Genomic DNA, 17,147 nt, shown 5'->3' on the forward strand with positions numbered 1-17,147 from the left:
GCTTGGAAGACTTATTTATCCAATTAACTTACAGTGTGCCCTAACAGCCCCATCCCTTTCTGGCTGTAAAACAGGTCAGGCCGGGGCTACACAGGTACCGTATAGGCCAGCGCTGAAGAGTGTCGGTGTCTGTTGCACATCACACAGAGGAAAGGGGCTTTCACCACAGTAAAGACACTTAATTCAGATATTGGTTGCTGTATTTTTTAGCTCTTAAATAAACAGACTATATCTGCAGTGTGGTTTAAATTACTGTTTTATTAAGATATTGGTAAAACTTCAACAGTTTTTCTGTGTAAACAGCTTTCATAAATAAAATATGGATGACTAATACATGGTTATAACTAAACTCATATGTGAACTGTAGAACAAGATCGCAAATGGAAAGTCCCAACACTGTTAAATGGTTAGCTTTAATTTATTCACTTCATAAAGAACATGTTAGTTTCATGAACAAGATAACACAGAAAGGTCGACGGAGCACCCGGTGTAGCAACGGACAACGCGCCTGGCTATCTACACAAGTACTCGTGCAGGAGTGGAAGTACTGGGGTGATCTCGGCCAGCTTCCCCTGTTCTTGTTCCAAGATGTCTTCTAGAGCGAAGGAGAGGAAAAACCTAACGATGCAATCGCGACATACAATCACTGTACTAGACCCTAATAGGTGGGGTTTGTGTTTTCTTTAGCGTTAATGCTGGCAAGTATAGTGCGATCGCCTGATTAGCGAGGACTGGAAAAGGGTATGAACATCTAAGTCAGAGGTTGTGTTAATGCTTCGTTATTACTTATTGCACATGATACAAGGGTAGAAAGGTTTGTTCCTGTTGCAAAGAGGATATGAGTTAAAGAAAGATTGCCCTAAATTACAGGCATGAACAAAGCTGCAGTATCCCCTCCGATGGCTTTGTTTACATGACTAGTGCCAAATGAATAAATTGTGCTAAAACAGCCCCTAATTTAGACCAATCTTTCTCATTTTTTTCCCCACAGAACATTGCCAGGGTCAGGAGGATTTAGTGAGGAGATAGTGGACCTGAACTACAGCAGCCATGTCTATAAACACAGAACTCGTTATGCCTCATCTTATCTGCCCATAGGACAACGCGTTTCTCACTGACACACAGTGTTCCAAAAACAGAGCGGAGTTTCTATGACGATGTACCACTATAAATGTGGCGTAAGTTAAAGTCTGCTTCGACATTGTCCTTCAGTGTTACAACGCAATCTAAATCAAATACTGAATGGTTTTAACTTGCAAGGACAATTGATGGCACTTCTAGGTAAAGAAAAGTTATATACATGCGTTTCCACCCACCTGTAGTGCAAATCGAAATGGGTTAACAGCTCCCTGGTCTGGTGCTATACTGCTCTCTGCAACGCAGACGCTCTCAGAGTTGCACATTTAAGAAGTGTACACAGGAAACTACCAGAGCGGGGATCGATGAATCCCGCTCGTACTCACAGTGAAGAGCTGACGAGCAAGTTTTGAGCAGCTTCAGACAAACAGCCTGGAGCCCGTTTCTCAAAACCAACACAATTTAAAAAAAAAAAAATGTTTTCACTACCTACCTCCTAGTTCTGCAAACACGGTTAACACGTAAACTGAAACTGATGCGGGTTGTGTTAACGCGGAAAAGGGATACTTCAGCTCTTTATTGGAAAGATTCATTATACAAATTTCACCACCACTAAGATACACGATAAAAATACAAAACACAGGTCACAGACTGAATCTCAGTATCAACAGTTAATAAATACAACGAGATACTTTTATATTAGCCTAATATTTTTACATTATCACCAGATAGACAATCAAAGTACGAGATACAGAACACTTAGATACCATTAGAGAGGGGTTATTGCTGACGTTAGCAAGCAGCAAATAAGGGCACAGGATTTTGAACTGAAGAGAACTACTTCCTATCACCAGTGGCATTAAGAGAAAACACTGCATTTCACAAAGCACTGCTTTTTTGTCTAGTGTATAGAATCAAGAGCAGCATATATCAGACCAATAACCACTACTTTTAATATTATAGAACTTTAAAGGACTTACCTTACAAATGGTTCCTATCTACTCTATAAGTATGAATTTAGTGAAGAAATGAACACTTGCTATCTATACAACGTTTTTACCTGACCACACTGGAACTACGATGGTAGATTTTTTTTCTCCTAGCAAGATAAACGGTATGAGTCGCAGAATTATCATTTATGAATCCACACCTAAAAAGCTAGATCCTTCCCAAAACAGCACACATGCAGTCCAGCGCTCTTCAACTGCTCCTGCGGGCTGGGAAGAAGTTTTATCGTCCGTAACGGTTTTTCATTCTAATGTACTCATACAAAGAATTGCACTTACGCCGCCTTTCTCTCCGAAGCACGACAGTCAGCTCTAAGATGGACTTTCAATGCGTCATTATTACTGTGAATAATTTAAAACAAAGGCACTGCAGAGATGCCCCAGAGTTGCATATTTTACCATTTCATGGTTTTTCAAATTTCCTCAGTAAATCTGACTTGGAACATACGCTGCAGCTAAAGAGAACGCTGACAAGAGCTAAGGCTTAATAAGATGACAGATAAGAGCCAATGATCCTGTAAGATTAAAAAAAGTCTGAAAAAGATCAAAGGAATCTAAAGCCACACTCCAACTCCTGGTTACTCACGAAGCTTTTTGCTATTCATCAGATTGCTTTTAAAATAGTGCATCAAAGATAGAAGAAGCAGAAATTGGCAGAATTCAAACCTTGCCATCTCGTCGTGTTGAATAATCTCCTGACTACTTAATATTAAAATACTTTGCAAATTCTAGCTAAATACTAATACTGTTATTAAATTGTTACTGCTAAAATGATATGAATTGTACAATAAACGCCTGTGAAGACTTACTTTATTCATACTCTTCCAAATGTCTTGTAACAAAGAATAGTAACAGGATGTGTATTTAGTGGAGCTGACAGGAATCGTCCGCTTACTTACGTCCCAATTAACCGCTCCCCTAAGGGTTTAACATCACCTTGAGAGTAGGGAAAAGCTGGTGGGTACCGTTTGTTTCCCAGTTTGATAAATAACGCTCTGCTTATGAAAATCAGGGTGACTGGCATTGCTCACTTTCCTTGCTGAACCCAGGTTTAACCGAAGCAGAGCTCTGGCTTGTCAGTGAATTTTACCCGCTCCACTAAAGCCCAAGCACAGCCCCTGCTCATCCGCATCCACGGCATTTCCGTTCGCTTTGGATTGCTCCGGCAGCCCCGCATCCATTCCTACACATGCTGGAAAACACCGAATTGCAGCAATACTGCTCCTTGTAGACACAGCATCCTACCATCCTTCATGCTGCAACTTTATATTAAATTATGCCTTTGCCATCTAGAAATCATTACCGAAACCAAACAGCTCATCAAATTGCTCATTATCTCTCGCAAGCAGTTCTCTGGTTTGACTGGTTGAGTGACAGTGTTGTACTGAACATCTCCACAGACTGGTTTCTTTTAAGACCTGAGATGAAGTTACGGTGGAAAGAGGTTGGCTCAAAGCATTAAGCACAATCATGTTCGATTAAAACTAATTGAGAACCGTTTCCTAAATTGACAAACGAGAAAAATGCCACTAAAAGCACCAGAAAGATACTGCACCTCTAGCCATAGGAAATAATTTGTTTAAAAACTACAAAAAACAGTTTTCTTCATATACCACATTTTATGTTACATGAAAAAAATAGGTAAATGATGAGTCTGTACCTCAGTCAGAGGCTGAGGAGAGAGTAGCAGGAGCTTAGTTTGTCCATTCCTAAGTTACCTGGTAAAACCCTGTATGGCTTTTAGTCTTTTACCTGCAACGGTGGATGTAATTTTCTAATTCATCTTAATGCTTGCCTGAAATAAACAGAAAGCAGAACACAAAAAAAACCCCCCACGCCTTGACTTCTACGGAAACTTCCCCCCCACTCTAAAAAAATTTGGCAGTTCTAAACCAGAATCTTCCTGTACATATTGCTCCACAGACGTATCTCAGGCAGGTTCAGCTTTCTGTGTCGTCAAAGACTGTTCTATTCACACGAACCAGCTGTTTGGCTTTCACTAGTGAATGTGGCTAGATACTTGTGTGTGCGGGTGGCCGGGTGGCTGTGGCATTGCTCAGGGTGGCACCACCAGCAAACTTTATTGAGACTGAAACAACTACATTTGTTAATTCCTAGATCTATTTACAGATGGTTTGAGCTTTGCAGGGGACTGGAGTACAGTTCTGAAATGCCCACGTTTTTTCGCTTTCTGATGATGCCAGCTTTATTTTGGGAATGTCTATTTTGGGAGTCTGATGGGGGAACACGAGGGAGATGGTTACATTTTACAGCATTGATGAAGGTATGAATCTGGTATACAATTACTTTGTCTTCGCATCAAAAACACGCTCTCACTGTAAGCGCTATGACTAGCCAGCCTCCACCACGGGGAGTGTCTTACCGACAACCTCGTGCTACCGCGGCCCCGGACAGGTAAGGACAGACTCGATCCTTCTATATGGGAAGGCTCGCGAGCCAAGAGCGGCGTGTGAAACTTTGGTTTGAGCCTGGCTCCTCGTCGCCTCTTCCCGTTACAGAGCCGGAGGTGAAAGAACGCAGCTCGTTTTCCCAAGGATTTGAACAGTTCGTCTTCCAGCCCAAAGAAGATGGGGGATAAACCCTTCACCCTGTGGACGCTCTGCCCCGCAGCACCCAAACGAAGAGGAGCGTTGTACTCCCTGGGACCGCTCTGTCCACAGACTGGTGATGTGGTGCACTCTGGTGACTCGTTCTTCACTGTTAAGCTGTTGATCAAATTCGCACTCTTTGGTATGCCAGGACTAAACGCTTGAATTGGTGGCAGACATTTGGCACTCTGAGGTGTACTAGTTTCTGTTTTTGTCAGGTCTAAATAGCCTTGATCATCAAACAGGTTAATGCTGGACCCTATGCTTAAGCTAGTTCTGTCGGTGAAGGAATCCACTCGTCCATCATACCCTAGGTCTGCAGGTGCTGAGCACTGGTGCTGGGGCCACGGCCGTTTGCAGTCTCCATGGTTTTCCTTATCTTCCCCGCTGTCTTCTTGCCCGCCTTGAAAAGAGTTCTCTGTCCAGTCCGACTCCTCGCTAACGCTGACTGCTGCGTTCATGTCCCTGAGAAATACCACAATCACAGTAATGTTGTCGCTGGAACCGGCATCCCGAGCAGATGCCACTAATTTATGTGCTACCATGCTGCTGTCGCCATTATTCTCCTTTAGATGGTCAGCCACCACTTTGACTGCCTCATCGGGATTGACTGTGTCATAGAAGCCATCGCAGGCTAAAATGAGGTAGTCTTCAGAGCCATCTAGTACAGTGGAGGCAGAGTCTGCATCCCCACAGATATATGGCTTGTGCTCAGCATCCCCTGTGGAAAAACAACACAGAGATACACAAGACCGTGGGTCTGCAGTCACAGCATCTGGAAGCCCTTTTATTAACACAGTGTGGAGCCAATGACTCTTACCCCAAGTTAAAGAAATTATTTGGAAATTATTTCCTCAAACTGTAGAGGAAAAAAATAGAGGTCACTGCTCACAGGTCTATCTTCAGCTGTATGTCAATTGTTGATCACTAGAATATTAAAGTTTTAATTAAAAAGAAAAGCAAGCCTGAAAAAGGAATTAAAGCCCATTCTTACCAATAGCTCTGGAGACTGACAGGCTCCCGTTCACCCTCCAGGCTCCAAACCAGACCACACAGCCACCAAGTGCCTCAATGCGCTTCTTCTCATCCTAAACAGCGAGACAACACAAGAGTTGTTGGACAGAGCGCTTCGTACTGCCGTCACACTCAACACTTCAATAAATATTTGCTGTTTTCACAAACGCAGCATGGTGGAGGCTGCAGGCCCCACCAGATGAGAACAAAGGATTTGCACACAAATCCATAGCAACTTCCAAACAAACCAGGATAACTGGAACATACGCTGCCACTCCAAGAGACATTGGCAGGCAACACTCAGTGTCCCAGCATCCGACATAAAGCTGATACCTGTCAGCTTGAGTGGTAAACACTGCCCGGGTGTATTTAAAACCGGCCATTCTCACCTCCCGATCTGGTTTGTGGGGTTTCATCAGTTCCACAGCTTGGCCTCTCCTTACGAGCATAACCTGGGAGTCCCCAAGCCAAGCCACATGCAGCATATTTCCTCGGATGAAAGTCACCACCCCAGTGGTTCCACAACGCAGACTCTGGATAGGGTGAAAAAAATGCCCCCAGTTCTAAATAAGCCAATAAGAACCATTTCAAAGCATTTTCCTGCTTAACTCGAGGACAGAAGATGTTGATATTCCAATACGCAGCCTGTTCCCGGGGAGGAACAGGCAGTGCTTTCCTTACTGCTACAATTGTTCAGTAACAGCCCCTCAGAGCCAGCCTGGCTGAACGCAAGTGATCGATTTTGTCCTGTGACCCTGTGATTTCCCTTGCACTGCCATCGCGTTTCAGAAGCTGGGCTCTGCTAGTGATCTGCTGTGCTACCGTTTTAGTTGACTTCCTGTGCCTGTTTCCTAACTGTTGATAGAAACACGTTAATGAACTTGGAGGGAGGTTTTATTTGTAAGCATCTCGAGTTCCCTGCACTTAACTCAGCCCTTGCATGAGTTTAGGAGGCCTCGGAGTCAGTTATCCATTTATTCTTGCTCTCTGGAGCTAAGAAAAACGTATGTTGTAGAGATGAGGAAAAAAAAACACCCCAAGGACTAAACCTAGTTAGCGTGCGAACATAAGAATAGCAGCAGCATCCTTCTAAATGAACTGGATGTTGTGAGAAGTGGAGGCTGACATCTTTATGGAACACAAAGCAGCCCACCAGTGGGCACCGGCTCTACGGACTGTGCATGGACAGCTCTGTGCTGACCCCTGGCCTGCGCTCAGCACAGCACTTGGAGCAGCCCTGCTAACAAAGACAGAATTTATAGATCAATACTTTCAGTGTCAAGCCCAGGTAACTCAATCACCTCTCTGGCTGCCTTCTGGACAAAGCGCTCGTCGGTCACCCGGAAAGCTCGGCACAGAGCCTCTGCCGGGTCATGCTGAAACATCTCCTGATGGACCATGTTCACATGGAGATGGATGGAAGCATAGATGGCAGCATCCACTCCCCCATGACCATCAAACACTGCAAAATAAGCTTGCTCTTCTTGGTCCTGTCAATGGAAACACATTGAGAAAACAACTCAGGAGAAAGCAATGCAAACAGCTAATTGGATTGTCTTAAAACTTTTGAACTTGAGATCTGTGGTGTTCTCATTAAATTGCACTTAGAGCAGAGTCTGCACTGGAAAAACAAACCACTCAGACCTTCTTCACTTGCACCTTATTGCTGATGAATTCTACCTGCAAACCGCAAGAGATGTCCTGCAAGAATCACCCGTGTAGCTCTCTCCGTGCCATTCTCATCAAATTGTGCAGGAGTTTTTGTGACTGCAAAAAAACACGAAGAGAGAAGAACATCCAATACAGTTTGCATAAAGTCTACATCAAGACTGGAATCCACCAGGGATAAAATGCCAGTACAGTTAAAATGTGAAGCTGGCCAGCCTCTGCTTTCATTCTTTTTTTTTTTTTTTTTAAATCTAATCCATATCACCTTAGATGCCTGTTTTTTTAAAAAAAACTGTATGTGCTCTCTCATCAAATAATTGTGATTACATTCACGAATCAAATACAGCAAAATCACTCATCTTCAAGTCAGTTTTCTCAGCTTCCCTTTATCTGTTCAAACAGAGAAACAATGCTGTACCAAGAGACATCAACTCCTGTGCCTATTCATACATATAACACACCAACACACTGTCAGTGCCAATTCAACCTTGACAGCCATCTCAATGACTAGAATATTTGTACATTGTAATTTTTAAGTAATGGGCTCCAACACAAATTGGAATAAGAAAGCTGACAATTGACAGGCAAAGGAAACATCTGCCCCTGTTTGCATTAATATCATTTAAAGGCAAGAATGTGGATGGGGCAGAAGATGGTTATTAAAGTGACAGGATGCAATAAAGAATCAATTATGCAGCAATCTGATCCTAAAGGTAAAATTCTTGTCACTTTCTTCTATTTGCCGTTCTTCAGTGTCCAGTTTTATATCTGAAGGAAGAGCAAGCATGAATGTTTGACCGATGGCCACATAAAGAAATTAGCGGAGGGAAGTCTGGCCCCAGTTCCACCGAACTACTCATGTTGCTAGACTCTTGTGTGAACTGCATCCCATTCTTCTACAAGTTTTGTGTTTTGGGTTCGTTTGTTTTTGGTTTTGTTTTTTTACTTTCTTTCCTTATTCTTGCTTTTGGCTTCTTCCTCCCAAGAAAAAGGGTTGAAAAGCAGTACAGACCCACCCCTGTAGACAGCTGGCATCAGTGATGAACTGTAAGCTGAACCACTTCCTCATTTTAGTTGGCAATCCTCTTCTACACCTGGGCATCTTCAGCCAGGGCATAGAAGGATCCTACCTCGATTTACCACATGGTACTACAATGCATCAGTTGCCCCTCACAGCAGTAGGGCTGCTTTCTGCACGATGGCAGGTCAGTCCTTCAGCCACTGCACAAGTGGCTACATCAGGAAGGGCCAGATACAAACTTTGTTTAGTTAGATTTCACCAGAAGTCTTTTATTCTATATACCCTAAGTAGAAACTGCATGTCATACTGCCGCAATAGTTACAGAATATCAGCTGAACTAACTTAAGACCAGGTTTGTCTCTTGACTGTCAGTCCTCCTCAGGTCCATCACAGGTATGGCTTTCATTTTCTCAGTACAAGACTGCCTAGTTTCCCCAAGAGCAGAAACTGTATTTAGCATATGCATTTGTCTTCCACATGATCTCTTTTTACCTCAAGATTGAAGAGCATGTTGAAGTCTGGGATGCAGACGTGCTTGTCTTCCATCTTCCTGCGCATATTCTTGATGGCATGGATGGATGTCTCATAGTAGCGGTGGGGCTTCGGCTGGAGTGGAAAGTCTTTCACCCAGCTGCTGCAGATCTCATGCAGTTTGCTAAAAACTAAGCGGGCTAGCTTCACTGTCTCAATCTCTGGGGAAGGCAAAAACCACAAATGAAAGGCTAAGAATGTTATTAAGTGAGAATTTTTTTCTTGCATACATTACAAAGATGAAACAAAACCATTTTAGCCAAGGAGTTGAAATGGATGTCAGCAGGGAAATTCTGGGCTCTGATGCATAAAAAGAGGAAACCAAACTCACCATAATCAGCATTCATCAGTAAGCAGCTCATTGTTTGTTTGTCCTTTTAACTTAAACATTCTCCCGTGCCTTTGGGGAACTCATTTGCATCAGAAAAAATGAAAAGCAAGTACGTTTCCCTCAGCATTTGATCCCCTGTGTCGCCCTGCACAGGGTGGTGCAGCCATGCCACGGCAGCCCTGATAGGGACTTCATCATGGCGTATAGCATCACGTACAAAACCCACAATCCATTACAATGACGTATTGGTTTTAGAACAAACTATCTATTCCAAACAACACCTCACTGCAGAACTGAGGCAATACAGTGGTAAATAATCTACAGAAATTAATAGCATTAATTTAAGATGTTTTGGCGGTGTACACATTCAGTAGTGTACACATTCAGGTACCTTCTTAGTTTCATAACGTTATTTCCAGATTCCTGACTAGGCGGTGTGTCAAAGAAATCTGCATGAGCAAATGAGAAAACCATAAAGGTCTTAAATTTAAGAAAATGCTGAACTGTCACTCCTGAGAAATAGTAATTTTAAAATGTGAAAACTCGGGCACTTGACAATCATTCTGAAGTTCAGGGGAGGAAAACATGAAGTAAGAATCAGAGCTGAACACATCAAAATCTCCTTGTTTGTGATCTTTCACCAAAGCCAGAGATCTTCAAAGCTAAACAGCAGAAATCCACGAGTGTCAATCATTCCTGGAGAAGGAATGGCCCAAATACAGAGAGCAGAGGGGAGGGTTACAGCATTTCTCAGTTCACAGAAATTCTGTGAAGAATCTAAAAGCAGCAGTAACTCATTTCTGTACTAGGTCTACACAAGATGTGGGCTATAGTGATCAGGGGGCCAAGATCCTTAGGGGCAAGATAAATTCCCAGCTCTGCTGATTACGAGTTGGTTCAAGCTCGATCTGCAAGAGCAGCCATTAAGCTGGAAATAAGCTATAAACATAACCAAAAGAAGGAGCCCTAGCTTCTTGATCACACAGCTTTAAAAACAAGTGGTGGAAATCAAATGACTGGGTCATCCCACCACTGCCATAGCAATGGGTACCAATTCCCCCACAACACTTACACTGCTCTCCCTAGCGAGGAGGGCACACACACAGCCTGACATGTCCAAATTATATTTTCCAGAAGTGAACCCCACAGACTTGCTCTTCCATTTTTTTCCAGCGGGCACGTATGAAGGGAAATGGTGCACATTTCAATGTCATGTGGCTGTTACACCGCAGAGCATCACTCTGAAGGAGGAATGGAGTAAACCCATTGGCTGCGCTGAGATAATAAACACCCTTCCCCAGCAGGGAGTATGCGTAGTGTCAGCATCATCAATAATTGTTCTTGAGGTTAAAACAGGAGAGAGGCCCACAACAGTCAAACCACCCCCTCACAGCTGTAAATTACTCATCAATTGTTAATGTTGCAGCGCTGAGCCAGAGCTGACTCAGCTGTCATTGTGGTTGTGTCATGGAGAATTTAATTTCCCTCCTGCTGCTCCAAAATCCCCAGCGTTGGAAGTAGCACTTAATTGTACCACAGCTAGTAGGAAATCCAGCTCAGGCGTTATTGTTGCCAAAGACAACTGACTTCTTTTAGGGCAAAATCAGGGTAGAAAGAATACCAGTAATCAGATTCTGCTTTTTAGTACCTAAATTTTAAGACGTTTCTTGAAAATGTGGACAGTGTGACAACAGGGATCTGTACCGAGGTTTGTAGACATGTCATCAAGCCAATGACCAAGGTTTTCCTTAATCTAAGAACTCCGGTTTCTGACTAGTCAATGACCTCTTTCTGTCTTGGTTATAGTAATCCCATCTCCTAGTACCTGGAAAGACTGGGTACCGGGACTTTGCAATTTGCTTTGTGAAGTCTGCTGGACATTTTAGATACCTCCACCATGTAACGCGGTCCTACTATCCAGCCTCCTTTGGTGGTTAACAATGCTGAACCCCCACGTGAATATCTTCCTCCATGAAAAAGAAAACTAAACGTTCTTAACCTGACCTTTCAAAAAGGAAATCAAACGTCTTTCAGTTCTCACGGAAGCTCTCTCGCTCCTCTCCAGTTTAACTGCAAGAGAGGAATCAGTCACGGCCTATGATTCTCAGATTCTATTCTTGATATCCAAAGACACATGGTCACCCTGAATACATCAGGCCCACATTCTTACATTCCTCCATTCATGGGCTCAAAACAGTTTTTCTTCTTTTAAGATTAGCATTTTTCTTTCATGAAGCTTCTAATTTCCTTTCCACCAGCACACCAATAACTGCTTTTACCAGTCCTAAGCATGCAATATGATTTGTCATGTCGCACTACTCAGACTGAAATGTGTCACTAAGGAAATATGAAATATTTTTTTTCTTCTAGCAAATTCAAACTTGAGGCAAATCAGGTAAATGTCTCCTTGTATTATACAGAGTAAAAATCTTTCTGGGTTCATAAGAAAAACTGACATAGAATTGGATCTCAAACCCAGCCAGCTAAATTCAGCTTGGTTTTGCATTCTGCAGCAGTCCAAACATCACTAGGATAAACAGTGAACTCTCAGCACAAAACTTCAGGATGTAGAAATCCCATTTTCATCACCTGCTGCGGTTCCCTTTGTTTTCTTTCAAAGCATGAAAGTCTCCCTATATGGTACCAGTTAGGGCATTCATCAGTCGCAGCTCTCTTCTAAGTAACTAGCACAGGTTTCTCAAAGGACTCCTACTAAGAAAGTTAGCTAGAATGGAGTTCCTGACCTTTTGCAAGGAAATCTCCTTCAGTCCTGCATGAATTACCCTAGTTTTGTTACCTTTTTGTTAGCCAAACCTTGCACCACTTGAGCTAATGCTCTGTTTTGAAAATTACCATTTATGGTATATTATTTGAAATTGCAGTATTCATATGAAATGATTGCTTTACTACGGTCCAGAAGATGTTCTCCCTCTTCCTCTCCCCCTTTATCTTCATATTTTAACACTTTATATGGCCACTCTAAAGGTATATTTTATTTTCAAGTACCTTCATTATGACAATTCACCTCAACATAGTGCATCTGGAGTCTTTATTTTTAGTGCCTGTTATAGCCCATACACATATCAATCTATGTTTGCATCTATGTATTACAGATTTTGATATATTAAATGGCAATTTCTGTAGATGTGAGGGTTTTGTGGTTTTTTTCTTTTTCTTTTTTTGTTAAACTCTTTAGATATTCTGTGTGGAGGCTTAGTCAACATTTCCTTGGAGACTGTCAAATATTTATGCAAGTCTTGGAGATCTCAATTTGAAATTAATGAAGGCTGCTCAGCCAGAACAATGACAAATCTATTCCATTTACCTGCTCAGCAGGAGGAGGCAGCAATACCTACAAAATGGGAACCCATAGCATGTTTTTCTGTTTCTCAGGTTTCCAAAGGCCTCTGAGAAATACAGCAGAATCTTCCTTTCTGAAGAGACAGATTTATATATCCTACTCATCCCCAGAACCATTCACTTATTTTTTTATCAAAAAAGGAGGGAATGGACAAAGTGGTTTGGTTACTGTATTTTCAAAATCAAATGACAGAATTCCTCTCAATACGTGTGAGAAACATGAAAGTGTTTCAAGCCTATTTAGGTCAGCAGAATCCTGAAACGATTTAGGGTGCATGGCTTTGAGCTGGATGATGCAAAAATCTTTATCTGTGTTAACCAACACAGATAAATGGAGAAAAGGAAATTTTCCTTTTAAGCATGAAATATCTTTATACTATCTTTTGTTAAACCAAAAAAAAAAAAAAAAAGCCATAGTAAAAACTATACTGACTGAAATAATTCAGAATTAAATTCTCTCTTCCCACTTGTATTTGAGTTTGCTCTAAGGATGAAGGAGGACAACTGGCACTTGCCAGCAAGCAGCAGGACCACGTAGTCTAAAGTACTTATAAAGAAATTCAGGGCCACCAGATACAGTCTGATGAAGGTGCACTTAGAAGAAAGGAGTGATTTCCACCTGGTCTTAAGGAGCAAAAATTTCATAAAAGACTCAAGTATAACCAGAGAAAGGCATTTAAAAATAGAGAAAGAATTCAATAGTAACTGTTGAAACTAGACAAGATTCAAAGATGAGAAAGCTTTGACTAAGAAATTAGCCTCGAGCTCTATCAGGAGCGGTGGTGAATTCTCCATTAACCTTTTTACGTCAATATGGGATATTCCTTTACAAGAAATCTAGTCCAACTTCATTTAGCTGGCTGATAGAAGGAACTAATTTGAGGAAAATCTAATACCATTCAAGTGGTCACACCAGATGGATCACTAAAGTCAATGCTGACTTTAAAAATCTATTCATTATCTGCAAAGTGTTCCAGTATACAGTGTAAATGAAAGATCCACACCATGTAAAATTGTACATTATCATGTGCAGGTGTACTTACGTATGATCCCATCTGCATTGTCCACATGCTTTGGTAAGTAGTGTGCCGAAAGATCACTCTGAAGGACTTCATCTGAAGTTGCTCTAGCTAAAGCAGCAGCCAAAAATGAAGGGCAATTACTGGAAAAGAAAAAAACAAAACACAAAAAGAAACCCACAAAAAGATATTTTCATCTGATTTAGCACGGTAACTTGCAGTCAGGGAAATACATAACAATACTTTTCTATAAACAAATAGGAATTTGAACCAAGATTTGTAAAACTTCCGATTCTTCTTTGCTAGACAGAACCACAACCCTGCAGCAAGACCTCAAACTCACCATATGGATTTTAGTAACCCTATTTCACTCTTCTGTTTCCCGTTTCTTAAGTTTTAATGTTCCATTTCATAGCCTTTATTTAAATGCTTTTCAAATCTAGACTTGAACCCCCCTATAGAGTCTTTCATGCAACCCTTGCTTAGTACGTATTTTCTATATGCGCATTATACACTTTTATCTTAAGCCCATTCTGTCCAGTTTCTCCTAAGAATTGGAGTCAGGATTCCAAAGGATAAGAGAAGTCCTCAGTTTTCACAGTGTCCAAAATCTCACCAAGGGACACTGAAACTTAAGGCAAACCCATAGGAGGTATGAAGTTGATGTGCATAAGGTTAAAAAGCTCCCTCGTTAATGATCGCTATCAAGAGTAAAGTGGTTTTAACTCACTGTAGCTTAATTAAGCCTGATATCTCCCAAGGTTAATTAATCTATAGCAAACCAAGGCCACTTTAATGTACATTCCCTCATTCAAGAGGAGTTTAATACCTCTTAATTTATGCATAACTTTGTATTTCCCATTGGTCTGCCTTAACTTCTCCAGGTATCTCTTGCTGACACAGCCTGAAACTTCCAGTTTCCATAGTTATTGTCAAGGGTAACAATGTCCTGCATCAGACGTGTCTACTATTGCAGGGCCGCGCAGAGACATACGAGCTAATTTCAGTCCCAGAAACCATCCATCAACAACAGAATTCTGCGTCAGCTACTCCAGGAACAGGCAATGAGCACATATACTTCCTTACCCTATTGCCTCTGCTTAGGCCCAGTAAGTCTGTTCGCATGCTTTTAGGGTTCGCATGCTTTTTTAGGGTTCGCATGCTTTTTTAGGGGGCATTAGCCTGGAGGCATCAGTCCAACTAGATCCAGAGCAGAAAAACTTCTACACACGAAACCGGACTTGTCAGACTTCATTCTGGAGCCTGAGATGCACATGGCAACTGTCACTTGCATTCACATTTGGTTCACTGCCCAGGAAAGCCACCTGCTGTTCTGAACTGGCCCACATGCCGTAGCTTCAGCAGTGAAATCTGAATTCCAGAAAAAAATCAGATTCGCTACACTTGGGTTTTTTGGAAAAGCCATTTTACCATAAAGTTTTGCAGATTCTTGATACCAAATGCTGCTACAAACAGCAGGATTCTGTAACAGATTTAGAAAACGTACACAAAATAAGTCCACCAACCTTCATTATTTACTATTCAACACATCTGTAAATTATTTAAATATAAGATTAAAAATACATAGCTTTGTCCAAGCGATACATTGTCATGAGACAAGCTCTGACACTTGAAGTTATGCAGAAAGCCACTCGTACTGTGTTACTGCACCATCAGTAAGAGTATTTCCTAGAATTAGCAGCTGAGTATTCTGCTCACGCAGCACCTCTAAGCCTCAGCAACGTGTGCGCTAATGAAGTACGACTGCTGGAGGAAATCAGCTGTCTTAGGACTGGCACTTCCCAGCACAACACAGGAACTCTGATCCTATTTACATACAGCAATGCACGGTGGTAAGAGTAATCAGCAAAAGGAAAACACACCGGGACCTCCTTTGCTTCTGGTGCGTGTAGAAGCTGATTTTCTATCTCGTCTTGTCCGCCTTTATTTAGCTCACAAAGAGCAGGTTTTTCATTTCTATTATTAGCTCCAATACTCCAGAGCGGTGATACTGGTTACTGTTCACGTTACATGCAATTTCCATGTTAGAACAAAAGTGAGAGATTGCGACGCCTGGGATAGAATAATTATGCCAGCGGTTAGCAACACTGTGAGGACAGCGTTCTGAAAAAATGCAGAGAAAGATTAAGGTTCAGCCTAAATAATGCACAGCAGAAGAATCCATGCAGAAAACATCTACAAACACAAGCCAGACAGAGCTTGCTTCGGGCACGAACGTAACAGGCTGTGCTAGCACCTGCAGGAATCTGAGCCTGTTTCCCAGTCCAAAGCGTACCCTCACCAGTGCTGAAACTTTTTAGGAAAACCAAACTTGTTTTGTGTCACTTATAAACAACCCCTCAGGAACGTCCACTGATGGGCAAAGAAGGAATCTGGTTAAGAACTGAGGCAACAACAGTTGCTAAAATAGAGACTCAGGACCCCAACACGAGGAACCTCTGCTCTGCCTGGGCTTGGAAGGTGGGAAGGCCACGTCTACAAAGACTCAGAGTCATGAACATTCATATCGGAAATTTTAGATATTATTTTAACCGTAGTGACAGATTACAATATTGAAAGGCGCATTTACGGCGTACGTAGCTGGTCAGAGTATTTCCCCAATCAGCTCCAAATGCTATTTACATGTCCCTCAGCCAATGCTAGCAGTTTCACGCAGGAGCTCTTTATCTAGTCCTAGAGTGCATTTCCATTACAATACTAAACCTACACAAAAAGACGCTAAAGATGTTATTAGATAAATTAGAGGATTTTAAGTACATCCTTCCTGATTCTCTGGCAGCGTGGGTGTGTTTAGAACACCCACAGTTGCATTGCAGCAATCCTGGAATAACTCTGCTAAGGTAATAAATCAAGCCTAAAAGTGGGCCGTTTCCATCAATTAAGTTTGAGAAAAACAGTCTGAAGTGGGCTTAACTCAGCCCACATATTATTATGTTACCAGCTTAACACCCAACTCTGCTCCTTCCTGATAGCATTAAACTGGTGAAGACTTTCCAAACATTTTCTCTGAGCTATTCCTCTGTGCTCTAAATCTAATATAAGATCTCCTACTAAAAAAAGAGACGGCAAATTTAAAATTCTTATTGCATGAAAGTTCACCATTGGGGGTTGAGTGACTTATCAATTTTGATGGAAAAGGTAGAGAAAATAAATCAGCTGAAGGCTTTCCTTCTATGTCTGGTCACTCTTTGTCCTAATAATAACAGCTGCCTGCCAAAGAATTAATTGCCCTTGACATTTGGTCATCACAAAGCTGCTTATGTAGCCGTTACAGGACTATGCCATGTAAGCAGGGAAGTGACCAGATGCAGACAGATGACTTCCTCTTCCTGATTAGCACAACTCAAAATTTACTTCTCCTGCTTGGCTCCCAAGAGGACTTTAGTTGAATTACTTCTCCCCTTCAAGGAACAGCAGACTGCACTGGAGTTTTTTTTACTTCTTTTAAAATAGATTAGATGTTGAAGTCAAACCTCTATCAGGACACTT

The 17,147-nt window shown here is 41.8% G+C and overlaps 1 protein-coding gene across 1 annotated transcript in view; it reads right to left on the minus strand.

Moving 5' to 3' along the window:
- Nucleotides 1–240: 240 nt before the first annotated feature.
- PPM1E (protein phosphatase, Mg2+/Mn2+ dependent 1E) overlaps nucleotides 241–17,147 on the minus strand; it is a 71,142-nt gene continuing 54,235 nt past the window's right edge. Inside the window, exons 2-7 of the mRNA XM_075168483.1 lie at nucleotides 13,662–13,780; nucleotides 8,889–9,088; nucleotides 7,009–7,197; nucleotides 6,097–6,240; nucleotides 5,688–5,781; nucleotides 241–5,414 (exon numbers count right to left, since the gene is read on the minus strand). Coding sequence (XP_075024584.1) covers nucleotides 4,345–5,414; nucleotides 5,688–5,781; nucleotides 6,097–6,240; nucleotides 7,009–7,197; nucleotides 8,889–9,088; nucleotides 13,662–13,780 — 1,816 coding nt within the window. The 3' untranslated portion in view covers nucleotides 241–4,344. The remainder of the gene's footprint in view (nucleotides 5,415–5,687; nucleotides 5,782–6,096; nucleotides 6,241–7,008; nucleotides 7,198–8,888; nucleotides 9,089–13,661; nucleotides 13,781–17,147) is intronic.

The sequence above is a fragment of the Calonectris borealis genome, chromosome 19 (assembly GCF_964195595.1).
Source record: "Calonectris borealis chromosome 19, bCalBor7.hap1.2, whole genome shotgun sequence".
NCBI classification, from domain to species: domain Eukaryota; kingdom Metazoa; phylum Chordata; class Aves; order Procellariiformes; family Procellariidae; genus Calonectris; species Calonectris borealis.